The sequence below is a fragment of the Tetrahymena thermophila genome (assembly GCF_000189635.1).
Source record: "Tetrahymena thermophila SB210 genomic scaffold scf_8254644, whole genome shotgun sequence".
NCBI lineage: Eukaryota > Ciliophora > Oligohymenophorea > Hymenostomatida > Tetrahymenidae > Tetrahymena > Tetrahymena thermophila.
The window spans coordinates 1-27660 of NW_002476412.1; the positions used below are offsets into that span (position 1 = coordinate 1).

The window sequence follows — 27660 nt, forward strand, 5'->3', positions numbered from 1 at the left end:
CCCAACCCCAACCCCAACCCCAACCCCGTAAATAAATCCAAAAATAGTAAAAATAATATTAAAGAAAGACAAAAAAATTAAGAAAAGTATTAAAATTTTTAGTTTGATTGGTATAAAAAGTAATGTGACGTTATTTATTAATAATCATAAATAATTAACTAAATTAGTATAAAGAGTATAAAGATTTTTAATAATAAAAAAAATAATAATATTATGTTTGTTGGTAAATTTGTTAATTTTTGATAATCAATTTTTAATTTAGAAATTTTAAACATTTAATAAAAAGATAAAAAAAATATATATAAGTTAGAAGTTCTAGGTAAATGTTTGGCCCAATATTTGATAGATTAGATAAGTACTTTTGGGAAGATTTAAAAGTCCCAAATCGCATGAATGAAAGCCATTTGGTTTCCCATAAAGTTTTGTTTGGAATCAGAGCTATTTTGGCAATTTACTCCTCTGTAGTCGTAACAATTTAAACAATAAAAATCCCTAATATTGGAGCGTTTGTAGAGTTTTTGACTTTCTGGGGAGCACTAAATGTTCAATGGTATTTCTTGTTTACTATGATTGAAATGATTACTTTTAGGATTAACAAAAAACCTTCCTATTATGTTAGGATTTGGAAATTTACTCATTTGATGTTCGAATTCGCATTTTGCACACAACCTCTAATAGTTTTAGTCTTTTGGGGATTTATTGTCCCTCAGCTTGGTGATATATCATAATTTGGAGGATTGAATATAATTTTTAACTCTTAGTTACATGGAGGATTTTTTATAGCTATTGTGATAGATTTTGTCATAAATAACATTTAGTTTTATAAGAGACACATGATAGTTATTTACTTTTTGACTTTTGTATATGGTCTCATAAACATGTCTTATTCTTTAATATGGTCTCCAGTTTACCCAGGAATCACATGGAAAAACTGGTAAACATACTTTATCTTTGGGGTTGGACTGGTATTATTCTTCCTAATTTCCTTGCTTGCTTAGTATATCTTTAAAAAATGGAAAGCAAAAAATATTGAAAAGCTCAAAGATTCATATATCTGTTAGGATTATTACTTTTGATTTGTCTATTATTACTTAAAAGATATATATAGTTAGCTATCTATCTATTTATCTGCTCAGGTAGTCAGATAAGTAGAGTAATAAATATAAATTATTTAATTGATAAAAAAAAGCACTGATAATTTCTTTCTTAATTTCCAAAATAGCTTGTCATAAATTCTACTCAAAATAACTACTGTAATTTAAACCAAGTAAATTTATATTCTGTATTTATTTACATATCAATAAAATTTTCATTACTTTATTTATACTTTTTAATTGAAAGTAACCATTTTTATTAATTAATAGATAACTAATAATATGTATCTAATAAATTATTGATTATTGAATTGCAAAGAGAATAATTTAGATGACATTTTTCAAATGGAAAGTTTAAATAAAATTAAATTGAATTTATGAACTTTATAAGAATAATTTTAGTTAGTTTTCTATTATTATAAAAAATTAGTATAGAGATATTTATACTAGAAAGTAATGAATTTAATATTTTTCTCTATCAGTTATTACAAAATATTTTAATATACAATTTTATTAGATCATTAAGAGTTTTTATATCTTAAGATAATTGACTATATTAATTAATAAAAGCATTTATAATTGTTTACCTCATTTTTACTATGAAAAAAAATGAATATAAAATTTAAGAGTTATGAAATTTATTTAATTTTAAAATATTGTTTTGATTTATAAAAATGTTAATTTTTATTTAAGATTTAGATTATTATTCAAAATATTAAATTTCTAAAAAATATTTATTTACATAATTTTTATTAAAAATTATTTTGGTTTAGAATAATTTCATTTATTTTCATTTTATTATGATTTCTTTTTATTAGCTTATAAAATAAATTTTAAGTAAAAGCTTTACAAATAAATAGTAAAATATAATTTTGTTATTTATGAAGTAAAACTCAATGTTTTATTAATTTATTTAAAATAGAAGAATAAAATAATTTATCTTTATCAAATCATTCCTTTTATGCTAACTATTAATTTAAATGTTTAAGTTAAATGAATATTTTTAGTTAATTGAAATTCTAAAAAAAATCCTTTAAAAATTATATTCAATTTTTAAAAATTAAGATAAAAAATATAACTAATATTAGGAAGATAAATATATTTTTAATTTAAGTTGAATAAATTAGATTTAACAAAAATTAAACTAATTTAAATACAATTTTTAATTAGAATTTATTTGAATAATTTATTTATTTAATTTAAGTTTCAAAAGTAGAAGGTATCTTTAACTTTAGAGCTTATTTCTTCTTCTTCTTATAAATGTTTCCTTAATTGATTTATAAATAAATAAATATAAATTTAAGGTTTAATAAATGCAATTATTTTACTTAAAAGTATCTAGCTTTTTATGTAAAAGATTGTACATTTTTAGCTTTTTCTTAATGACAGTTTCTAACTTTTTTACATATAAATCAATATCATAATCTATAAATCCAGTTCCTTAAACTTTAGATATTAATTCACTTTCTTGAGTTAGGAGCTTGGCATCTTCCTATTATTTATTTTTATTTAAAAATAAATATATTTTGATAAATAATTTATTTCTTACTTTAATTGCAGCCATGTGAGTAGCAAATATTTCTTCTTATTCTTCTAAAATTGTATTAACTTTTTCATGGAAATCAAAAAATTCATTTGAAACTTTATTATTCTTATCCATTTTTAAGGTTTCTTTCATGCAACGGACATCATCTTTTACTCCCTTATTAACTTGCTAAATTTGTTCACCTTCATCATCTGAGCTATTTTTGCTCAAGTTGTTTTAACTGTTGTTTTTCTACTACTATTACTATTAATTTGTAGGAGTTTGTTTGTTAGCTGAGGGTAAATTACTTGATTGACCTCTTTTCATATGATGTTGTTATTGCTATTAAGCTTACTACTATTGTTATTATTGTAATTTTTTTTCTTTTTCTATTCTTTCTTCTTCTATTTTTTAAGCTATTCTTTTATCTGCTGGAGGAAGTAGTGGTGTTTTATTTTATTTTGGAGGTAGTTGCTGCTAAGGCTTTATTTCATAAATAAATAAAATATAATTCAACATAAGTAAATAAAAAAATATTACACTAGCATCATCCATTTAGTTTGAAGAATGATTTCTTCTGTTTGATAATTACTCTTTTTAACTGCTAGGTTGATCATTTAACTAATTATCTGATTTTATATTGTTGTGATTAATATTGTAACTTGGCATTTCATCTATAAGCTAAGGAGCATCTATTCTTGGCATACCTCCTTTTACTGGTGGCTTATTTTCTTTCAAACGATCTGCATATCTATTTTTCAAAATAATTAATTAGTAATAATTAAAAGAATATATTTATTTTTTATTTTACCTTAATGTGTTTACTGTGTGATCTGAAGAAGAGGAGCCAGGAGAGATACATGCAATCATTACAATTTTTGATTTATCGGATTTGCTCTAAAAAGAATCTCTTAAAACTAAAGTTAATTTCGAAGCTCTAAAAGGAACATGTGCGGCACCTGTATCCATAGCTCTGATGCATTCTTTTAAAGCCAATAAACTTATTTTTTTAAATAGAATATATGAATTTAACTTTTAAATTAATTTAAATTATACCTTTTATTGATTTCTGCACCTTCCATTCTTCTTTGTCTATTGTTACTTTGACAGTCCTAAGCTCTTTCTGAACCAGCCAAATCTACCAAAACCAACTTACCAACTTGTTTATCTTTATCATTTCTAAGCATGATCTAACAAATAGCATGTGAACGAGAAGAGGTATCATTTGAAGCTGTAGCATGGGTTCTTTTGTTTGAATATTCAAATAATTTATTTAATATTTTCAAATTAATATTTTGAATTAAAAAATATGCAAAATATTTGAAAATCAATCTAAATTTACGTTCTAATGTTGTGGCCATATTCAATTAATTGGATCATTTCTTCAGCTGACATAGCTTGCTTTTCTACAATATTTTGAATTTAAACATATCCATTTTTATCTTCTAATATAACTAGTTAGTTTTTATTATTAAGTAGATCATAACATCTTCCTCCATAGATTTCAAAGAATGAAATGAAGAATTTTAAGTTCATTGAAGAATAATTTTAATGGGTGGACAACTTGTACATGTCAGTCACATATTGGTTTTGTAAACCCTTCATGGTAAAGGTTTTACCAGAGCCTGTTTGACCATAGGCAAAACATGTTATAACTCCCTAGTTCATAATGTGATCTAGAAGAGGTCTTAAAGAGTATTTGTAAACATCTTGTGTTTCTTCATTTTCGTTAAATGAATTATCAAAAGTGAAATCATAATTTTCTACATACTTAGTAATTCCATCAACTTTAAATTTAGGTGCTAAAACACGAATCTAAGGGTTAGACACTGAAACTGAATCTATTTCACCGTTGGTTTCTTCTTTTTTAAAAATAGGACGTTTTCTTACACAAACGCAGAGCTTCAAATGAGAAGCAGGAGTGTGATTTTATTAAAGTGGTTCCTTAAATCTATTCTTTTCAATTAATATTTCAAAGTCAACATCAATATTTTTTCCAAGTGCTTAGTGTTCCATAATTTTTTCTTCCCTTTCACGTTTTGCTTCTTCCATTTTAGCTCTTCTTTCCTCACGCTTTTATTCCATTTTTTAAATTTTTTCAACAGTTGGATCTTTAAAAGCATTCTATTTCTTCTGCTAGTCATTAAAGTCGTTTACATTAATATTGTTATTATTAAAGTTCTGATTTAATCCTCCGTTGTTATTGCTTGGTGGTAAATTATTTCCTTATTACTATTATTACTGGACTGGATTAGGTATGATTCCTTTTCATAATGAAGTTAAAATTTTTAAAAAAATATCTATTTTATTGCTAGAATTAGTTCAATTATTCATTCTCCTATTTGCAAATAATTCTTAATTTATATTTGATTATATTTTTTTATGAAAGTTTTTAACATTTGTTTGCTAATTGAACAATTAAATAAAAGAATATTTGAAAGATCAAATCGATGATGAATATTTTTGCAATTGATCAAGTTGAAGAATAATTGAAATAAATATATTCTAACAATAATTAGTAGCTTACCCATATATTTCTTCAACCTATCTAGCTTTTCTTGGCGTGTGCCATAAACTGGCAAAGCTTTATCTTTAAGTTCGTTAACTACCTCTTCATCAGTAAGTTTATTAATTTACGCTTCTTTCTTGCTCATCTAAACATCTCTTGCATTTTTCAAACGCTCTATTTATTTTGAAAATGATTTTAGATTTTGAATGCTCCTTCCTTTAGTTCTTCAAATTCTTGCCAAATAGTTTGTTGAAAATTATTTTTACCTTTGTGCTTTTCTGCGGCTGTGCCCTTCATCTAGTCTTTTTAAGTTAACTATTTATATAGCTTGATTAATAAATTAAAGAAATTTGTGATTATGAAATTAATTAATAACTTATATAATTAATTAATTATGCATTTTTTAGTTATCTAATTGAATTTTATATGATTTTTATAATTAAAAATTCACCCAAAATCTTATCAAATCTTTATATCTATCTTTAAACCAAAAAATTCAATAACAAGCAAAATAATACCATCATTATCAATCAGATTTTTTCTATTTTTCTCTTTAATTATTTAAATTTTCGGAATAAAGTTAGTGGTGTGCTTATTTATTTATTCATTCATTCATCCATTAAACTGCTTATATTAATTCTTGAATAACTTCATTTTTTTTTTCTTCGTTAAATTTTTAAATTAATTTAAAGTCTCTTTTTGTTTGATTCTTATTTCTACTATCTTATTTATTATGTTAATTCCAAAAATGTCCACACCAAATTAGATTTAAAACATTCATTTCAATAATTAATAATTTGAACTTTCTTTGAATTTTTTAAAAATTAGTTCAATATTCTATTTGAAAATTAAAAAATATTTTTCTTAGATTTTTAAAAAATTATTCAACCAATTTATCTTATTGATTTTTAACTGAATATAAAAATTAATATTTACAAATACTAAATAATAAAATTTAAAAGAAATAAAATATTACATCATAAGTAGTTTTTTAATTATTTCATTTTATTATTTAGTAATAATTTTTAATTGATAAAAATAATTAAAAAGAAGAAATTTAATTTCAATTTTTTTAGAGGGATTAAAAACCCAAAAAAAATCAGAAAAGTTTAAATTGATTTATTTACATTTTTTTTAATTCAATCTTTTATATTAATTTTTTATATAATATTTTATTATTTAATAAATAAAAAGTTTAAAAATATTTGATTAATGAATAAATAAAATTAATTAATGATTATCTTAATTTAGTTTAAACCAAATAATAATTTTTTGAAATTTTGTGTAATTACAAAAATAATTTATATCTTAATTTCAATTGAACTTTTAAGATAGTTAAAAACCTGATTGAAATATTAAGATTTTAAAATAAATATTAATATTTTATTTTACATAAAAAGAAAGCTAAAAATAGGAAATTAATACAATACACTCAGAAAAAAGCAAGATTGAAATCTACGATTTCACTAGAATTAATGCTGGATTGCTAATTAAAGTCAAGCTGGTTTATGTTTTATATATTAAACTTAATTTTGATAAATAAAAAATGAAGTTTTGATATTATAACATGGTTTTTATTAAAAATGGAAAAAAATATCTAAAAAGAATTAAAAAAAAAATTTGCTTCCTTAAATTATTAGGGAAAACTTGAGAAAATTAAAAATAGGTGTAAATGAAGCAGAATTAATTATCCAATTAAGTTTTTTCTATTGAAGTAAGTATTTTTTAAAGTTAATTATGTATTAAATCATTACTGGATGTAAATAAAAAAACTAATTTAGTTTAGGCAGTCACTAGCTCACACTTTCACTAATTAATTAATTTTGCAAATTTATATTACGTTTTGATTAATTTAGATGAAAAATAAATTAATCTAGCTTTAATAGCATTAATAAACAGATTAAATTAAATTTAAACAAAATCATGCTTATTCGTAGCCATAAAAAATTAATTACAAAAAAATTTTGCTATTAAAAAAAAAATACAAAGGGAATAAAAATATTAAATTTTAGTTTATCCACTATGTTAGCCTAAAAATTATTGCAAATAATCCCGACTTAGATAAGTGTGTTGAAGACATTTTATGTTTAGACTATGTACACTTTAGTTAAATCATTTGACAGAAGTCTTTTAGTTTGCATCTCTTTGTTAATGATTAAACATGTTTAATATTTATTACTCTCTCTCAGCTAAAATGTGCTCAACTAACTATAGAAAAATTCATAAACACAAAATGTTTAAGAAATTATGAACTTAGGAGAGATGTTATTTTCAAATAAAAGCATATTAATCTTAACTTTCTCTATTAACTTGTTTATGGTTCTTTGCTTAGTATTTCATTTAATTTTGTATTTAGCCCTATCCAATAAGCCTAAACAATACAACATAATACTCTCTTTTCTATTTCAAATTCATTCCTATGCATTTTACATCCTCTCTTTACAAAGCTCTTTGTTTAAATTTAAAGAAAACTAAATACTTGGGTCTTTTAATATTGCATTAACTGCTATCATAAGTAAGAAACCTTCATATTTTTTATTTGCTTATTGATATTTTTATTTTTTGGAGAATTCTATGAAAATTTCCATAAATATGTTAATTTTTTTTAATTATTTTACTTAATTTTAAAATGTTTTAGGTGTTATTCAAATTCTGCATGAATATGATGATAGGTTTATCAGGAAGGATTTTCTTTCTTACAGCACAATTTACCAAAAAATATTATCTTTATTTCTAGAACTAATTATGGTAGTACAAAACACTTTATTTGATGATATACAATTAATAGAATCAAATCTAATTTTAATTATTATCTTAACAGTATTGGAAATTATTTACATTCCAATCATTGATCAAAGAGTTCAGAAGATTAATTTAAGTGGCTATGTTTTTAATATTATAAATTCAATTAATACGCTCCTAACAATTAATTTTTCTTCATGGCAAATATACTTACTTATATTAGCTATCTCCATTCCTATCTCCTACAAAATCGCTGAGATAGTCTTCGAATTAAGATTTTATTTTATTCTAATTAAATTTAAATTGTCTGACCTTGTCTATGACAAATAAAAATACAAGCAACTTGAATAAAATAAGTCTAATTTCAATTTATAAAGCTAACTAGACCTTTTTTTGAGAAAACTATTTTACTAAACAAAGACAAATTATGATGAATATGTAAATTCTAATACTTCAATTTTTTTAGAAAGTATAATTGTATCTCACAAAATAAACTGCACTTACGTTCCTTTTTGCTTTTGCTAAAATGTAATTAATTTTTTATTCATTCATACCATATTAATTTAAATGGCTAAATTTGCTCTAAAAATTTGAATTATTTCATATTTATTACAAAGTAATTTCAATACTTACTTAGGAATATAAAAGCAGATGCGAATATGAACCTAAAACTCAAAGAACACAGTACCTTTACTAATATATAGAAAAGGCTTATCAACTTAATCTTTAGAAAACTAAAATGGGAGAATTGAATCCCCTAACTTTTAGTTATATCATGTTTGTTATTGAAGTAATGAAAAACGAAACTAAATCACTTTGTCTCGCTTTAAATTGTTTGAATTTTTATACCAAATAACTAAATTTCAGATAAGAATAAAGATTGAGACAAATAATTAAGTTCATTAATCACAAAGTAGGTATTTATAATAAAAAGCCTATAAGCGAAAAAACTGAGAAGCTAGATTTTTATAACAGTATAAGTTATGACAACAATTTATATGAAACTTTTAATATGCTGAAAGAGTGTCTTTTTCTAAAGAAAATAGCGCTTTATTAAATAGGATAGAACCATATAAATCTTACAGAAGTCATAGGTACCTTTACTCTACTTCGCTAGAAAAGAGATAAGTTATATACAAATTTAAAACAGTTAGCTGTAATTAATCATAGCTGTGGGATTTTAATGCAAATGATTGATATATTTGAGAGATCTCTATATTATTAAAATAGCTTAACTTAAGCTATCCAAAAAAAAATTAAATAGAGAAAAGCTGAATTTAAATGTTTGCTAAACTTTTATTCAGAAGACAGTTGTGTTATCTTTATAACTCTGTTAAAGGAAATCGGTACAATAAAAAGAGTTACTAAAAATCTAGAATAAGTTGTACCAATATTAAATAGTTAAGAAGCTATTGGAAAAAATATTTCCTATATGCAGCCAAAAGAAATTTCTCAAGTTCATAATAAAATTTTAACTAATTTTATTACTAAGCAAAATCTCTCTTTCCAAATAAAGAATTATGATATTATTATTGGAGTTGATAAAAATGGTTGGGCTATCCCATATTAAATGAAACTACAAACCTGCTTAATTGGAACCTCAGATTTTGGTGCTTGCACTTGGATTAAATAAATTTAAGACTCGTGCTACTACATCAGCACTAAATATGAATAAAATTATGAAATAATGACTATTTCTTATGGATTCTACTAAATCCTCTTTTCAAAAGTTGTTTCTCCCTCTAAAGTTTAAAATATTAGTCTAGAATCATTAATGCCTTCATTAAATTATTTCATTAAAACATGTAAAATTATTTAGATTTTTAATTCTTAAACATTAACCATAATTTTGTAAAATTTTGACTATTTTAATGATTAATTAATTAATTAATTATTTTTGTTTGATAATAAAAAAATATTTTTTTTAAAAGTATTTTTAGAATCAAAAAAATCAAATAACTCATTTTTTTTACAATTTTTTAAAAAGTTAGTCTTAATTTCTTTATGCTTTAATTTACAGAAAAAAAATTTTTTGATTAGATAAATTAAATTAATAGATTTTTTGATAAAATGGATTTTAAAAGACTAGAATAGTCATGGAAATATATTAAAATACTTCCTAATTTTATATAAATTATTGGCAAAAAATTTTAAATGCTAAACTTAGATTAGTTTTTAAGAAAAATGCATTTATATTAAATAATTATAGTTAAATTTATTAATTATTTTTAATTTTAGAGTGCCCTAAGGAGATTAACAGATATAGTACGATAATTGTAAAACCTTAGAATGAAGAATTTTGCTTTTCTAAAGATAATTTTACTCAAAGTGATGACTTAGTTTAAAATTTATTGAAAGAAGAAATATTTAAAATAGAAGCTGATTTTTATCCTTTCCATCATAAATACATAAGTTTTGTACAAATAAAAGTACATACAATAGAAAAGATAACTGATCATAAAGATAAGGTAGAAAGTATTTATAATTTGCTACATGATTTTAAAAAATTTAAACAGTTTGATCATTAATTTATTGATTAATAAAAGCTTATTTTGCTAAGCTACTTGCAAAATAACAATAATGGATTGAATAAGAAAAAATTAGTATAAAAAAAATAAACTTTTGTTTAATCAGCAAGCTTTGAGTTGAATGGGAATAAAAAAAATTTGCAAAAATAAAATAGTTTGTATTTATAAGAGAACTCTGAGTTATAATAGCTAAATGATGAAGAAAACTGTTAAAAAAATGATAATTAAAGGAATTATTAAAGCGAGCATAAAAATGAAATTCAATTAATTGATTAGGTCTCATTTAACATTCCTTTTGATTAACTATCACCTCGAGATACAGATATTTTTACTCAAAGACATTTGATTTAACCATTACCTTCTTCCCAATTTTGGGATTAATTTACCTATATCAATTATCTTTCCAATTAGCAGCTGATTTAGCATCCAAACAGTTCCTAAAAGAATTTGGTAACAATTTAAGAGGAAACAAACGAGAAGCATATTTAATAAAATAAATTATTCAAAGCTGATTAAATCAAATAAGAATCTTAGAAAATCATGCAATAAATTGATTAAAAAAATTAATTGGTTCAAAAAAAACTAGGCAACTTTTAATAGCTCAATTCTGGAACTTAATTGAAGCTTTTAAGTTAAAATAATTTAGAATCAACAGAAGAATAGTTATCAAAAATACGATGCTCAAGCTAATCTAAATAGGCATAAATCTAACAAAAGAGTGATTCAACTTAAAAATCAAATATTTCTCATCAGCAGTAATTTATTTTATTTTTTTTAAATTAGTTTATATATTTTATCTCTTTATTAGCAAATAAATGATAGATTACTTGTAGCAATCACACAAAATTTATGGATTGGAAACAATAAAATATCTTGGCTGCATAACTTTAGTTGTGATGCTTATTTTAAATGTTAATTCATTTGTTACTTTAAACACTTATTTAATGGAGCAGAGGGAAGAATATATTTATAGCGACTGGGTTTACAAAATAAATTTAATCAGTTAATAAATTGTGGGAGATATAAGTTTTTTAAGGATGATGAAATTAACAAATTTTGAATTGCCAGATCCTGAAGAATAAAAAAAATTTATGGCTGCAATCAAAGATGGGCAGATTTAAAGGAAAAATTATTTTTAAAAACTTTTAATTGCCTATACTAATTCAAAAGTCTAGTAAGGCACTCAAGTGTTTAAAGAAGTTTCTAAGTAAACAGTTGATTTCGATTTCGCTTACTCACTTACTTCTGTTGATAAGCAACATATATCTCTGTATTATGCGCTTTTAGAGATATATTGCTATGAATTCTTAACATCAGATTGGAAAAAAAATAATGATGAAGAATACTATCAGTTACTAATAAATGAAATTTAGTTAATAAATAAATTGGATGATTTCGAAAAAGATGTAGTATTGTTAGTCGAATAAAAATATTAAGAAATTAGAGATAGTTTATTTGTATCACAATTATGCGACATCATTTCATCTACAATTTTTTCTTTGAGTTTCATACCTATTTTTGTATATGTTCAGCTTAAAACAAAGTAATTTATTGGGTTACTGGCTACTTTTAATCCGCAAAAGATTAAGGAAATGCAATTCTAAGTGCTCTATAACGAAAAAAGAGCTGAGCGATTAAGCGAATAGTTGAATTAAAAATAAAAATAGATCATAAAGGAAGAGGATAATTATAAAAGTGGAAAGTATTCTCAAATAACTAGTTTTGAAATTCAGAAAAACAAAAACATCAGTTCAGTTTCAAGGCTCCCTCTATTTTAATTAAAAACTCTCATTTATGCTCTCTGTTTTATTTTATTCAACTGTACTTATTCTCTAGCTATAGGAATTAACATGAATAATTTCATGAATGATCAAGAAAACAACTCAGAATTTTTAAGTAAAAACATATTTTTTTAATTTTAATATTTTTTTAATTTAAAATATTTAAAAAAAGATAAAATAAATTAAATTCATTCTTTAACTATTTCTATTATTGAGATGGAAATAATTTTGATTGACACAAGATTGGAATTTGATGATGATAATACATACAAAATATATACTGAAGCAATAGTGGAAAAATCTCTCAAAATTTAATCTGCATTAAATGATTTTTATGAAATTATGGCTAAGCAATCAAAAATAAATCGCTATCAAAAAAATAAATTTAACAAATTTATAAACTAAATGCTTGAAGGAAATTTATGTGAAGTAGTTAATTAAAATCTTTAATATTTAATAATTCCAGGTTATAATTAAACTGAATGCGAATAGGTTAAATTCGGAATATTTTCTAAAGGGCTAATTACTGCAACAAAACAATTTCTTGATTTTGTAGGTTAAAATGGAATGCTGCTTAATGAGGAAGATGATGTAGCATTTTTTGAAGGTGCTAATAAGTTATTTGAAGATTTTCCAGTTAAATAACAATTTTACTTTAAAATGTATTACACATTTAGTATTAGCGCAATACAAGGGTTTATTGAGTCTATAACTTATCAAGAATATGATTACTTAATACTGCTCAATAGATTATTTATTGCCTTACAAATATCTTTATTTGCTTCTTCTATTTATTTAATATATTTTAGATTCTTTACAATTTGCTCTAAGCAAATACAATCAACAAAAAGGCTTCTTGACATAATAGATGTTGCATAACTTAACGATAATTAATATATCAACTCATTTTTTAGGACAAATAAATGAAATTTATAAATTTTATTTACTTTTCCTCTTCATATATACTAACTAATTATTAAATTTTTATATTGTATTTGTTTGTTTTTTCTCATAAATTATTAAAAAAAACAATTAATTAACATTTACTGAAATATAAATAAAATTTATTAAATTAAAATATTTCAAAAAATATTGTAATTATGAAACCATAAAACTTAAAACAAATTTTGTGAGTATGTTCAAATTAAATTAATATTATATGACAACCCACAGTATAGCTAATATTTAAACTTGAATTTAATAGTTGAATTTTGTGTGAAAATATAAGAGGGTTTGTAGTATAGCAAAAAATATATTTTTAACCCATTTATTTTTAAATTTTTGCTTAAAAATATTATTCTTATGAAGAAATATAAATTAAAAAATAAGTAAAATATAAAATATTCATAAAACAAATAAAATTTGATAATATTTTTATTTATTTGTGATTAAATTGCAATTAATATATAATATTTACAGATTAAGTTAATATTTATTTAAATAAATTTATTTTAATTTAATATAAATTAAAGCTTAATGATCAATTATTTTAAAATATTTTTCAGTTATTTTTAAAATAAAAATTTTTAATAATTATCAATATTTAAAAATAATTAAGTTAATTAGATGCTTTATTTTTTCAAGTCAAATTACTCAAATAAAAGTTTTAATTTAAAATAAACTCATTAAAAGCTAATTTTTTTTTCTTTTATGTTTTTTTTATCACTTTCTATGATATCATACTATTCATCTTCATCATTTTCTTCTTCTTCATCTTCTTCATCATTTTCAGAATCAGATATTTTTTTATTCGAATTGAAAAAATCTTATTTAAAATTATTGTCTTTGTTTCCATTAAAGGTTTCATATGAGTCATTTATTTTAGGAAAAGACTAAAGCTTAAAAAGATCAAGATTTTATCCGGTATTTATCTTGACATCAAAAAGGTCTTCCATATCATCCTTATCATGAGAAGATAATGGATTTCTATGACTTATTTATTTTTTATTTGAAAATCTAGAAATGTTAGTTGTATTCTTCTATTATTATTAAGTTTTTAAAGAATAATAATCATCATCTAAATTTTAATATATTATAGATCCGCTATCATAATTTTTATTATGAGTTTCCTTATTTTATTTATCTATTTAGTCTGCATGATTTTAAAGAGCTCTAAACGTGTTTAGCTAATAATCTTTTCTACTGCTATTAGGATAGAGCATGTCAGAATTTCTTATATCTTGCAAAATCAATTCATCTATCCTAGCCTACTCTTAGCTTGACTTAATATTTTAATCTTAATATCTAATACTAATTTTCTTCTTTTTAATTAAGCAGTTTTTTGATGATTTATTATTACTTAGCTATTATTAATCGCTGTTGTTATTGCTTTTATCGTTATTTCTACAGGTTAATTATTTTTTTTCTTTTTTATTAATAATATAATTTCCATTTTCTCCTTGCTCTATTTTAATAGGGATTACTTTCTTTTTTTTCTTGTTCTTTTTTGAACTTTTTTTCCTTTTTTTTAATATCATTTTTATCTTATCATCTCCATTTTAAATTTACTATGCATTTAATTTTGAATATGGTTCATTCTATTTTATAAATAATTATAATTATTTTAAAATTAATGTTTTTATTTTAAACAATCCAATCAATATAAAATATCTCATAAAAATTAAAAAAACTTTTTTTCTCCACAAAAAAACAAACAAAATTTTGAAGCTAAATAAATAATTTATATTTCAAACAAGAAAGCAATTTCTATTCTAATAAATAAATAAAATAATTTACCAGCTAAGTTCCTTGTGTTGCATATGCAAGAGACTCATGAGTGTATTGAGGTGGACTGGGTTCATTATCTTTTTATGGTAACTAGAGTTGTTAATTATTTTTTAATTAATTAAAGTATTTCTCTCTCTGCTGGTAAATGTGTTAACCAACGCTGCTCATTTTTTCAATTTAGCTCCCATATAGTTATTCTTTTGTTGTTTAAAAAAGACTATCTATTTCTTTTTGTTTTTTAATAATTTCAAGTTTTCTCTATTCATTTTGTTGTCTTATCAAGTCCTCTTATTCCTTTTTTATCTAAATTAGTCTGAGAGTGTCTTGCTTATCTCTATTTTTTGTTTCATTCTGAAAAACTTTAACCAACTAGTTATTATCATTTCTTCTCATCAATGTAGGATATTTTTAATTCAAAGAGTTGCTATTATCTCTTTTTTGTGAAGTGTTTTAGCTTACTGAATTTTTTATAGAGTAGAAATTGTGCTGATTGCTTAAGCCATTTCCATTTCTCTGATTTTAACTGTTTATTTTATTATTTATTTACTAATTTTATGTAGAATTTTAGTATAATGAATTTCTTTTTCTAATTTGTTATTAGTAAAGTTAAGAATCTGCTAAAGAGTTCTACAAAGAGCTATTCTGCTCCTCCTTTTTATTTGATCTTAAAGTTGATTTGTTGTTAGAAATTTGAGTATGAATATTACTTAAATCAGATAAGTCTTTGGGGTTTTTGCTCCTAATTCTGATTATATTACTGTTATTGTTACTATTAATAATACTGCTGTTGTTACTATTATTATAATAACTAGATTGTATTGTGCTAGTTTGTAATGAACTGCCTTTCTTTTCACCAACATCTTGATAAAAGCTGAACCCTTTACTATTATCTAATTGTTATTTTAGTCTTTTAAATAAATAGGGTTTGTTGTTATCAAAATTTAATCTATTTTCAACAAAGGAGTTCCCAACTACGAAATTGCTTCTTTTTCTACTAGGAGATTAAACCAAAGAAGATGGTTAACTGGATTAGTTTTCTTCAAGCCTTTCTTCTATTTTAGATGAAATATGTTAGTCCCTATTTTATGAAGCAGTGCTAATTCTTATATTTTCTTTATCATGTCTTATTACTTATAAAATATTACCGTTATTATTATTTTTATTAAAATGGTTATTTTGATTGACTGATTTATCTTTTCTATTAGGTTCATCATTTTCATTTTTTATTAGTTTCTCTTCATTAATTGAAAGTATATTTTTTTGATTTTATTCTATCTTGTTTCTTATGTTACTTTTCTATCTAATTCTAATTCTATTTGAGCATTAACTTAGAAATCCTTCATTATTAATATTAGATTAACCATTTGATCTTAAAATGTTTGCGCTATTTTTCAAACTTTCTAGTTACTCTCTCATTATTTTCTCTAAATTATCATAAGATTATTTTTAAGAAGTAAGAGGCTAGCTAATGTCAATAGTATTTTCACTTTTCTTGTTGAGAGAATTATTTTACATATCCATTTTTCTCTCAATACAACCTTTAATCTAAATATCTATAAATAAGTTGAGAATTGAAATACTTAACAATAATTAATTAAAATTAAGAAAATTTTGTTATTTAAAATATAGTTAATAAATATCCACATATTTTGTTACACTTCTATTTATAATAATTATAGTTGTTAAACATAATCTAAAAATATTAAGATATTTATTTTTTAAAGGTAATTTGAGTAATCTAAATTTAAGAGGATAAAATACTCATTTCTAGTATCATCAGATCTTAAAACATTTTTTAGATAAATAATATTTTAACCCTAAAATAAATGCAAAAAAGTTGACAATTAATTGTATTTAATTTATCAAAAATAGCCCAAAATTTAAAACTTTAAAAATTTATTTTTTAAAATGTTTATATTATAAAATTATTGTTGAATTTGTTATTGATTGAGGAGTATAAATAAAATATTTAAAAAATTTAAATTAGAAATAAAATTATCTCAGAAAGTGTATTTTAAATTATTGATATTTTATTAAAATAAAATCTCATGATTGAATTAAAGAAGTAAAATCAAAACAATTAATTTATGTTATTTGATTATAATGAGAGTATATGAAATTATTTTTTAAATTCTATAATTTTATAAATAATTATAATTTAAATAATTATCTGTGTTAATTAGTTTTGTTGTCGGCCATACTAAGGTGAAAACACCGGATCCCATTCGAACTCCGAAGTTAAGCGCCTTAAGGCTGGGTTAGTACTAAGGTGGGGGACCGCTTGGGAAGTCCCAGTGTCGACAACCTTTTTTAAATATTATAAAATTTTTTTGAATTTACATTATATAAAATAGAAATAATGCTTATTTATTTTCTTAGATTTATTTTATAAGTTAATTTATAAATAAATACACATACATGATAAATAATTTTGTTGTCGGCCATACTAAGGTGAAAACACCGGATCCCATTCGAACTCCGAAGTTAAGCGCCTTAAGGCTGGGTTAGTACTAAGGTGGGGGACCGCTTGGGAAGTCCCAGTGTCGACAACCTTTTTTATTTATTGTAAAATATTGTTAAATTTATATTATATTTTCAAAAAAATAATGTTATTTAATTTTTTTAGCTTTATTTTATAAATTAATTTATAAATAGAATTATATATTGATTAGTTTTGTTGTCGGCCATACTAAGGTGAAAACACCGGATCCCATTCGAACTCCGAAGTTAAGCGCCTTAAGGCTGGGTTAGTACTAAGGTGGGGGACCGCTTGGGAAGTCCCAGTGTCGACAACCTTTTTTTATTTTTATAAAAATAATTTAAAATAATTTTTGATAAAGATGTTTAAAAGAAAAAAGGAAGTTAATTTTTTTTATGATAAATAAATATTATTTAAGAGAAATTTATTTAAGGATTATTATCAGATTTATAACTTTTGAACAAATTGTAATGTCTTTTGTAAAAAATAAGATTATTTTACATTATCTTAAAGATATTTAAGCACTCAAAAAAATTTTTTTTGTAATGTTCAAAAAAAAAAAATATTTAAATAATTTATAATTAATTCAAAATGAAATTTAAACTTAAATCAGCTCATAATATTTTGAACTACTTTTTTATGATTAAAAATTATAATTATTTGAAAATAAAATAAATAATTAAGTTAAATCTTAAAATCCTAGATAAAAAGCAATTAATCTAATAACTAACTAAAAGTTTTTCTCATAGTAATAGTAATAAAATTTCAATTAATTAATTTTAATATAATTATTTTTAAAAAAATATATTTATATTTTCTATATTTTAATATACATTTAATAAAACCTATTAAAAATATAAACCTTATTACAGTAATTTATAGATTCGTACAAATACATAAAACATATATATGTGTGTGAAAGAATCCTGTTTATAAAAAAAGTATGCAAATTAAGCGAAAAATTGCAAAAAAATCAAAACATAAACAAATTATTTTTCATGATATTATGAGTTTAAATAAGATTTTTTTCAATTTATGAACTATTTAAACATATTTGATATACATTGAATATAAGAGGAAAAGTGAGGTCTGGAGCAATATTTTTTAGACTAGCTTTTTAAAACAAATTTATATCATGTTTTAAAATTTTGAAAAATGAGTGTCAAAAATACCCCTATGGGCTAGACTTCTTATTTTACCATATATCATTGAACATATCATTTAACTATATCATTTTAAAGTAAGTTTTTATTTTCTAAAAACCTTGAACTATTTATTATTTTTAAATACAAAAAAAAAGCATCATTAATCTGACTGATTAATTATATTGAATAATTATAATATTTTAGGAAAATTTCTTTTTAAAAAATGCTATAAAATTAAAAAAATTGAATTGTTAAAATTTAAATAAATGAAACATAATTTATATTAAGGTTTCAACAGTAAACTGAAGTAATTTTAAAAATATTTAAAGAATTTAGAAATATAGCAATACAAATAATTTATTTTTTGTGAGATTTATACTTAACTATTTTTCTATAAATAAACATTTGTATTTTTATCGTTTAACTATCATTTTTATTCTATTTTAGTTATTCCAATTTAATTTATGTTTTAAAATTTTCTTTTTATTTTATATGAATTCAATTCATTTAAAAAAAAAATATTTTTTTTAATATTTATTAAATAGAATTCTAAGATTTTTAAATTAGTATTTAAATCATAAACTAGGTTTTTTGTTTTACTTTTTTTACCCTATTAACTCCATACTACTAAAATTTTTATAAAAGCTAGATAATTTTTATTGATTGATTTTGAAAATTTAAAATAATTAGAAGTAATATTTAAAAAAGTTAAATGTCATAACACTTATTTTTATAGATAGAAAAGTAAATTAATTAGAAATTTAGATTTATTTTGATCAAAAAACAGTTTATAATTTGACAAATTCTAATCTGATCTATTAAATATAGTCTTGCATTAACTGAATCTAATTTAAGGAAAATTTGTGAAAAATCTGTCAAAGTTTTTTACGAAAACAGTGTCTACGTTAGCCTATAGTAAATTTTCTTAAGAGATAAAAAATAATCATTTTTGGAATAGGAACGTCAAATTAAATGATCAATTACTTGAAATCGTATGTTCATATCTCCAAAATGGAAGTTTCTTGACATCAGTTGAACTTAATTTAAGGTAAATTGTTCACTTATATTTGATAAATGCATTAAAAGGCTTTGAAAAAATTTAATTAACAGAGAAAATAAAATAGGAAGCCAAGGAGCTAATACTGTGGCGTCTTTGATTTCAAAACTTCCTTCAATCAGATCTATAAAGATAAATTTCTGGTGAATTCATTAATAAATAATTGTGGTCATTAATATACTTAAATTGAACAAAATTTAAAAGGTAGAATCAAATTGGAGATAAAGGATTATAACTGTTTGCAGAAAAAGTAATTTAAAGTTAGCATCTAGAGCAAATTAGCTTAAATATTGAGTGAATTATAATTTTTTGTAGTTACTGATTCAATAAAAAATTTTACTTTTAGAGATAACTAAATATCATCTGAAGGGTTGTAGATTTTTTGTGAAACACTTTAAAAAATGGAATAACTCACAGCACTTGCTCTTTATATTAGGTAAATTTGGTATGATAGAAAAAATTCTTATCTAAATATGCAATTTACAAAAAGGGGGAATAAAGTAGATCAAAGAGGATTGGCTGGTGTTTCTAAAACTTTGAAAGGTTTTAAAAAATTAATTAATTTAAAGCTGTCGTTGTGGTAGATTAATTGATTATTAGACTAGTATTTTATTTTTTAAAATTATTATGTATACAGTGGGATAAGTATGAATAATCAATGTTTGGAAGAAATTTATGCAAATTTAAATAACAATAAGCTTGAGAAACTATATCTTGATTTGCAGTAATTAATTAAATAAATAAGTTTTATCTTTAAATTGCTTTAAATAAATTTAATTAAATGGACATATTTTTCAAGAGTATTATAATTTATTTAAACATATCAAATACAAGATAATGTAAAATCAAAGATGGATTGGGTAGTTTAGGAAAATTACTCGCTAGTTCAGCTTAGTTACATGATTTATATCTAAATTTAGAGTAAAATTTAGTTTTTTAGTTATGGAGTGTATTTACTTTTATAATTTTTTTTTATAAAATAGAAGAAATGCAATCGAATAAAGTGAGATTATAGATTTATTTAATCCTATTTTGTCTAATTAGAGTAATCTTAGAACAATTGAAATCAATTTAAAGTAAAGCAATTAAAAAATAAAGTATTTCATGCCATGAATAATTAAAATTCTAGGGCTAATAAAATCGGAAAAGAAGGCTCAATAGAGTTATCAAATACCATTCGAAAATTAAATGCAACTCTCAAGTCAATAAATCTAGCGTAAATTTTTATTTAAAAATTTTTTTTGTTAATTCTACTACTAAAATGTGAAGATTAACCAAAATTGAATGTGTAGATATGGTAAATATTATCGATTCGATAATGAATAACATGTATTTGTAATAGCTATGTCTCAGTTTAAGGTAAATATTATATTATTCGTAATTGACATATTTAAAATTCTATTGGATAATTTCAAAGGTCTTAAGAAATAAGACTGGAATTAATTCAAGCTTTAGGTTAAGTTTTGTCTAAGCCGTCAACGTTAGCAAATATAAAATTAGATTTAAGGTATGACCAGTATTTGAAAATATACATAACTTAGATTTAATGTTATATAATTAATTAATTAAAATAGAGGCTAGACATAATTAACAAGTGAATTGTTTCAAGAATGGATTCCTTATTTCAAAGACTTAAGACCCAATTTAAAATCACTGAATCTAGATTTTTCGTAATTCATTCATTTTTCTTAACTTTAAATAATTCTATAAAATACTCATCTTTTAAATTCAAATTAATAAATTTTTACTTGCTAAATTATCAAAAACTACCATTCTAGTGCAAATTTAAATGAAACATATAAAAGTAAATACTATTTTACCATATAATTTTTTTTCATCCAAAAATAGGTAGACTGAACTATAATATGTGGAAATATTTGAGTTAGCCGAATTAATTTTAGAGCAGCAAAATTTACATACTTTTGTATATCATCATGAGTAAATAAATAAATATATACATAAATAAATGATCAGAAATAAATTAAACAATTTTTGATAATTAAATTACTAGTTGTGGATATATTCAAGAGGAAATTAAATAATCAGCACTAAAGAATAAAAACTTAATTTACTTTGAGTTAACTAATAAAGAAGATGATCTATTATTTTGAATAATTTTAGACTTTTTTTTAGATATTGTTGCTTAATAGATTTAGTTATTTTATATTCGAGTCTTACATTTAGTTAAATAAAATTTTGTATTTTTTAAGTTTTCTAATCTAAATTATGTAATAACTCATACTAACATGTTTAAGTTATTTAAGTAATTTAATTACGTTTTTTAATTACAAATTAGATAATTTTTCTATTATATTATTAAGTCATAGAAAATAATCTATTACCTTTCCTAACATTAATTAATATCATTATTGATTGCGATTATATTTACATATTTTATTAATTTTTTAATGGATTAAAATTTTCAATTCAGCACAAAAATTTGATTTTGATTCTTAAGAAAATAAATAACCTTTTATTAAAATCATCAATTGATTAATTAATTAAATTTACATACTGCTTATTTTTATAACCATAATTATTTTTCTACTTTAAGTATTTGAATCTTTTCATTTAATTAATTTTAAAAGAAAAATATTTACCTGAAACTAACTTATTAATGAGTATTATAAGGATTACATTAAATAAAGAAGTTAAAAATATTATTAAATAAGATTAGAAATTTCATATATTGTTAAGAAAGAACAATAAGTAGAATAATATTTTGAATATAACTAGTAATTAGATTTATAGATAACAAATAGAAGGTTTTATACTTACTTAGAAAAAGTAAAATGAGCTGGAAATAACTTAAGAGAATGCTGTTACAATAGTTTGAATTAAAATTAAGACTTTTTTAATTTATCTTATGAGAAAGGAGTATTTACTCACATAAATTAAAACTTTGAGGATTTTATTGACTCGGATTTAATTTGGGTTACTGTATTATTTTTAATAGAGGTTTGTTTATTATATAAATGAAATTTTAAAAAATAATATTTTCTGTAATCTTGTTTTGAGCTGGTAGGAAAATAAAATAACCACTCTCATAACAACAGATAAATTTTATTAAATAAGAAAAGACTTACAGTAAATTTTTACTTGAAATATAAAAATTAAGAAAAACGATCAAAAACCAGTAGTGACTTTAAATATCAAGGCAATTGCATCAGATAGTTGAGTAATAATTAAATAAATTAAAATATAAATATAAATTTAAATACTAAAAGTAAAACACCAAGAAAATATAAATTAATCAATTAAAATGCTTGAGGAAATTTGCACTTTAATTTAACAAATCGAAATACTTCGTGCTACTGCATATGAAGAGCTTGAAATCCCCCATTTAATAGAAAAAATTGAAAACTCTTCTATTTACAAAGACCAAATAAATTTGTTCAACTCAGTCGTCTACATTAGAGAATTCTAAGATGAAAACTACATTAACTATGCTACCAACTTATTTAATAAATTCTAATATGCAATGATGAAATTGCAAGTAATCTATGAGAACTTAACCAAATTAGACTTCAAGATTCATTATTCTCAAAAGAGTGTTATCTCAAACTGCTTAGAAGTACTTAGCAAATATTTCTCAGAATAAAAAGAAGAAAGCCAAAAGAACATTTGCTGAAAAAAGTCCTTTCGAATTTAGGATACAGAGGAAACAAAAAATATTTAAATTCCTGTTGGTTTAAAAACTAAGATTTATACTAACTAAATTAATTCACTTAATCACTAACTAATAATCAAATTTGAAAATAGAATTGTAAACAACTATCAATAATCAAAAAAACTTCCCTACTTTTATTTCCAAGTATATAAAATAATTATTATCCAATTTTAATCTAATAATATGTTAATTTACAGTAATCAATCAATACTTCACTATCTATATCTATCTTTGTATTCAATACTCTTTACTTCATCTCATTCCAAATTCAATATAAAATTTCTATAGCCTTATTATAAATTCATCAATTTTATAAATTTGTTACTTATTTTTCTTTTTAAATTTGTAAATTTATAATTTGAAATGGCTGTTTGATTTTTTTTTTTAATACCCAATATTTGATTTGCGTTTATAAAAGTTTACTTGCTAATAAGGAGAAAGTGATGAAATTTCAAATTTTTTAGGAAAAAAGTAACCAAAATAAAATGTCTACAAATTAGATAAGCACAAGGACAGAGAGCTATAAAAAATTATTATCTTGTTAAATTAACTGAAAATATATAGTTATTATTTTATTTTGTTTGATATCCTATAGATTTTATGGTTCTTTCAATAAATATATGAATTTGAATAATCATGTAATGTAAGTAACTAATCAAAAAATACTTATTTTCAAATATTAAAAATTTTATCATTTAAAATAACTTAAAAAATAGTTAAGCCATAATCTTTTGCTTTTTTTTCTTCAAAGTAGTCAGTCCATTATGTCGCTTAACTTACTTATCTAGATTTCCTAAAAGGATTTGTTAAGTTATTAAGATATCTTAATTTATTTTAAAGTAACTCAATTTATACTAAATATAATTAAAAAATATTTATGCAAATAGATGTAAACCATATCCAATATTTATTGAATAAACCATTTATTGTATTATGAATTAAATGTACCTATTTCATCTTATCTTTTTTCATTTTAAAAGGTTTTACCTTAAATTTTCTTGTACTAATTTACTGCTAGTAATTTTTTTAACACGAAATCTAGTAAAAGCATTCATTCATATTATAGAAAAAATGTGTATTATAAATGCGTTAATAAATTTAAGGAAATTATGCAATTATTTATTATATAATTTACATGTAGAACATAATTTTTGTATTTTCTTTGTTTCTAAAATATCAATGAATCAATCCATTTAATTTCTATTTCATTTCTTAATAATTTAAGAGAAATGCTAAAATATACTCCAATTTAAATGAATAAAAAAATTAACATTTTGAAAAATACATTTACTATTAACCAAAATCAAGAAAAGTTTTATTAACGGGAAATAACTATTTGTTAATAAAACTTACATATATTATATTGAAATAATCCTTTTTTTTATATTTTATTTTTTGTGGTAATTAGAGCAATATATGTAAATTAAGTATTGTTAATTCAAAAAAATAACTAAATCGAGTATATTGTAATCTTTGTGTTAAATATAATAAAAATTTGTTTTCTTAAATTAAAATATTTGCTAATAAAAAGAAAAATAGCATCTGATAAATTCTTTGTTATAAAAGAATTTATAACAAAAATAGTATATTTTATTCTTCGGTAATTATTACTGTATTAAATATTCTACAAAATTAGTGCGTATTCTAATTTAATTTACCATCAGAAAACTCATTTAATATTTTGAAATAAATATCAAATTTTGTGGATTTTTCAAATATCAAGTTGCTAATTATAGCGCTCCATTCAAAGTTAAAAGAAATAATAAAAATAAGTAATTGCTTTCTATCACCAAAAATCAAATTTTCCATTAAAAAAAATCTTAATCATTCAAACATCTTTCTATAAATCAAATAATTTAAACATACTTTTTAAAAAAATAATTATCACTCGAACTAATTTGTAATCACAAATATTTCATGAGATACTTTAAAAAGTAAAACAAATAAATCAATATTTTTATGGGTAAATATGGAACTGAATAATTCAAAATCTCTCAAAATTTATATTTTAGTATTTAAGAAATGATTTAATTACAAGATGTGTTAAATTTTATTTTAGAAATTTTTTTAAAATACTCTCTAATATTTTTAATAATTTCTAAAGAACCTTTTACAGACTCTACTGATTAGTTTAAAGACAGCTCAAACCCCCTTTTAGATGTTTACTGATTGATTATTTTTAATTGGTTAAAAGATGTATAAAAATAAAGGGAATTGAAAGGATTTGAACCTTTGACCTAAAGATTTGGATTCTTCCGCTCTCCCAACTGAGCTACAATTCCTTATGATGAATTAAATCTAAAAAAGAATTAGCGATAAAAAAAAAAAATATTTTTGTGGGTTTTATATAATTAAATTTGAAGTAAAACGTTTTTAAAAAAGTTTTTTTTTATAAATTAATAAATTCAATACACACTATTTATGTTTTAATTTTTATATTATTGATTTTATAACCATTAAAAAATTAGATAAAAGGTAATTTTATTATTGCCTTTGAACAAAAAAAAAAACATATAATTTCAAATGGAACCATACAATTAGCATTAATAACTAAATCGAATTAGGCAAAAAATATTTCTTCTTAAATAAAGATTTTAAAAATGCTCAATTCTCAAATTTTATTCATGCCAATTTAGTAAAATTTTGATAGATTTATTTTCAATTTTATTAAATCTCTTTTGTGGTATGATAAAGCTTAATAAAAAATTTCTAAATTAAGGTTTTTAGTGATGCAGTAAAAATAAACAAACAATAATCATTTAATACGCAGCTAATTTTTATTGAAGTAATGTTTGATATATTTTATATTATTACTGTCTCTCTTTTGAATTTATAAAAATTTATAAAAATGTTAAGCAATTAAAAGCTTTTCAACATTTGAGCTAAAGATTTAGAAAATTTTTCACTCTCCCAATTTCAATATGTAACAACTTCATATAATCTATTTATATAGCAATTTAAAGTGGAAAATGTCAGTTAATTTTAGCAAATAAATTTATTTTTTATTTTTATTATTTAATTGCTATAAAAATTCCATAAATTTAATATATTTACAGTAATAATGAACAATTTACAATTTAGGATTAATTTATAATTTTACTGCTTTTTTTAAATATAAAAATTTAAAAAAATTATTAGTGTAAGTTTATAATTATTAAATTATATGCCCAGTTATTGAAGAAGTGTTTCATTAGTTATTAGCAATTTTTACTGTTTGTCTTCTAGTAATACTTAAAAATTTATAGTTTTAATGAATTTTAATGGCTTCTAAGAAATCAGCATTTGGTTAAATCCACCATCACATTACCAACTTAGCTAGAATTCCTTGCTACAGAAATACTTACATGGGAAATATCGGTATATGAAATATACTAATAAACTAATTATTTAATTTAATATGAGTTTACTTTATGTGTTTATTACAGCTTTCAAAAATTTTTTTTAGAAACAAAGAACTGTAATATTTAATTTTAGAAATTTCTATTTTACAAATAAAATAAAGCTATTTTTACCTGATTTTTAATAAGTTTTATATCTGTAAAATTATAAGGGGTTGGACCTTTGACATAAGTTTTTTTGGATTGATTGGCTTCTTCCAACTGAGCAACATCTCAATAACTAAATTTATGCTTAAAAAAATTTTCCTGAAAAATAGGAAGAATTAAAATTTAAGTAAAAATATAATTATTTTTTCATTTTTTTTTTTAGAAAATAAATTTTCTATGTTTCAGCTCAAAAATGTTATATTTTATTACTAAAAAGAATATTATAAAAAAGTTTTTTATTTCTTGTTAATTAACTATAGGTAGTTTAATTTTACCTCAATTAAATTTCAAAGTCAAAAACTAAGGGAATTGAAAAGGTTTGAACCTTTGACCAAAGGATCTGGATTCCTCCGCTCTTCCAACTGAGCTACAATTCTTTATATTATACTAGGGTTTGCAAATAACTTCCGATATCAAAAAAATGATTCAAAAGAATTGAAAGAAGATTTGAATTTTAAACACACATATCATAAACCAATAATTTTTTTTTTAAATTAACTCAAATGAAATGAAAAAGTTTTCACTTAAAATAATAAATAAATACTGAGCTACAATTCCTTACATTATACTTCGGCTTGCAAATAACTTCCGGTATAAAAAAATGATTCAAAAGAATTGAAAGAAGATTTGAATTTTAAACACACACATCATACATAAACCAATAATTTTATTTTTTTAAAATTAACTCAAATAAAATGAAAAAGTTTTCACTTAAAATAATAAATAAATTTTTGATTGATTTACTATAAGTATTAGATAAAGAAATAAAATGGGAATTGAAAGGGTTTGAACCTTTGACCGGAGGATCTGGATTCCTCTGCTCTCCCAACTGAGCTACAATTCCTTACATAATACTCG

At 21.7% G+C, this 27660-nt stretch overlaps 8 protein-coding genes across 8 annotated transcripts; 4 read left to right on the forward strand and 4 right to left on the reverse strand. All coding sequences in view use genetic code 6, as the record gives it.

Annotated features, from left to right (window-relative positions):
• Window positions 1-227: 227 nt before the first annotated feature.
• On the forward strand, window positions 228-1076 carry TTHERM_00648539 (transmembrane protein, putative; the record flags this gene model as incomplete). The annotated part of the gene is made up of 1 exon (XM_001470574.2): window positions 228-1076. A coding segment is annotated over one exon (849 nt), but the record flags the coding sequence as incomplete, so codon positions are not given.
• A 1224-nt stretch (window positions 1077-2300) lies between these two features.
• TTHERM_00648540 (kinesin motor catalytic domain protein) lies at window positions 2301-5425 on the reverse strand (the record flags this gene model as incomplete). Its single annotated transcript, XM_001032255.2, has 9 exons — window positions 2301-2361; window positions 2423-2586; window positions 2644-3102; window positions 3160-3370; window positions 3431-3619; window positions 3676-3864; window positions 3962-4883; window positions 5147-5302; window positions 5395-5425. The coding sequence occupies 9 exons, from the start codon at window positions 5423-5425 to the stop codon at window positions 2301-2303; spliced, it is 2382 nt and encodes a 793-aa protein (XP_001032255.2).
• Window positions 5426-8609: 3184 nt separating this feature from the next.
• TTHERM_00648550 (transmembrane protein, putative) lies at window positions 8610-13106 on the forward strand (the record flags this gene model as incomplete). Its single annotated transcript, XM_001032256.2, has 5 exons — window positions 8610-9675; window positions 10109-10338; window positions 10387-11153; window positions 11207-12294; window positions 12352-13106. 5 exons carry the CDS (start codon window positions 8610-8612, stop codon window positions 13104-13106), a joined length of 3906 nt encoding a protein of 1301 aa, XP_001032256.2.
• A 695-nt stretch (window positions 13107-13801) lies between these two features.
• On the reverse strand, window positions 13802-16427 carry TTHERM_00648560 (hypothetical protein; the record flags this gene model as incomplete). Its single annotated transcript, XM_001032257.1, has 2 exons — window positions 13802-14716; window positions 14916-16427. The coding sequence occupies 2 exons, from the start codon at window positions 16425-16427 to the stop codon at window positions 13802-13804; spliced, it is 2427 nt and encodes an 808-aa protein (XP_001032257.1).
• A 550-nt stretch (window positions 16428-16977) lies between these two features.
• TTHERM_000648561 (MFS transporter) lies at window positions 16978-17888 on the reverse strand (the record flags this gene model as incomplete). Its single annotated transcript, XM_012797714.1, has 3 exons — window positions 16978-17211; window positions 17321-17700; window positions 17840-17888. The coding sequence occupies 3 exons, from the start codon at window positions 17886-17888 to the stop codon at window positions 16978-16980; spliced, it is 663 nt and encodes a 220-aa protein (XP_012653168.1).
• Window positions 17889-19242: 1354 nt separating this feature from the next.
• On the forward strand, window positions 19243-21698 carry TTHERM_00648570 (kinase domain protein; the record flags this gene model as incomplete). Its single annotated transcript, XM_001032258.2, has 16 exons — window positions 19243-19274; window positions 19359-19445; window positions 19489-19578; window positions 19641-19730; window positions 19792-19881; window positions 19934-20023; window positions 20078-20167; window positions 20225-20311; window positions 20422-20508; window positions 20571-20663; window positions 20717-20803; window positions 20857-20946; window positions 21005-21094; window positions 21162-21257; window positions 21436-21525; window positions 21599-21698. The coding sequence occupies 16 exons, from the start codon at window positions 19243-19245 to the stop codon at window positions 21696-21698; spliced, it is 1389 nt and encodes a 462-aa protein (XP_001032258.2).
• Window positions 21699-22849: 1151 nt separating this feature from the next.
• On the forward strand, window positions 22850-23218 carry TTHERM_00648580 (hypothetical protein; the record flags this gene model as incomplete). Its single annotated transcript, XM_001032259.1, has 1 exon — window positions 22850-23218. One exon carries the CDS (start codon window positions 22850-22852, stop codon window positions 23216-23218), a length of 369 nt encoding a protein of 122 aa, XP_001032259.1.
• Window positions 23219-26229: 3011 nt separating this feature from the next.
• TTHERM_00648600 (hypothetical protein) lies at window positions 26230-27457 on the reverse strand (the record flags this gene model as incomplete). The annotated part of the gene is made up of 5 exons (XM_001032260.2): window positions 26230-26279; window positions 26332-26737; window positions 26817-26886; window positions 27078-27300; window positions 27355-27457. 5 exons carry the CDS (start codon window positions 27455-27457, stop codon window positions 26230-26232), a joined length of 852 nt encoding a protein of 283 aa, XP_001032260.2.
• Between the last annotated feature and the right edge of the window lie 203 nt (window positions 27458-27660).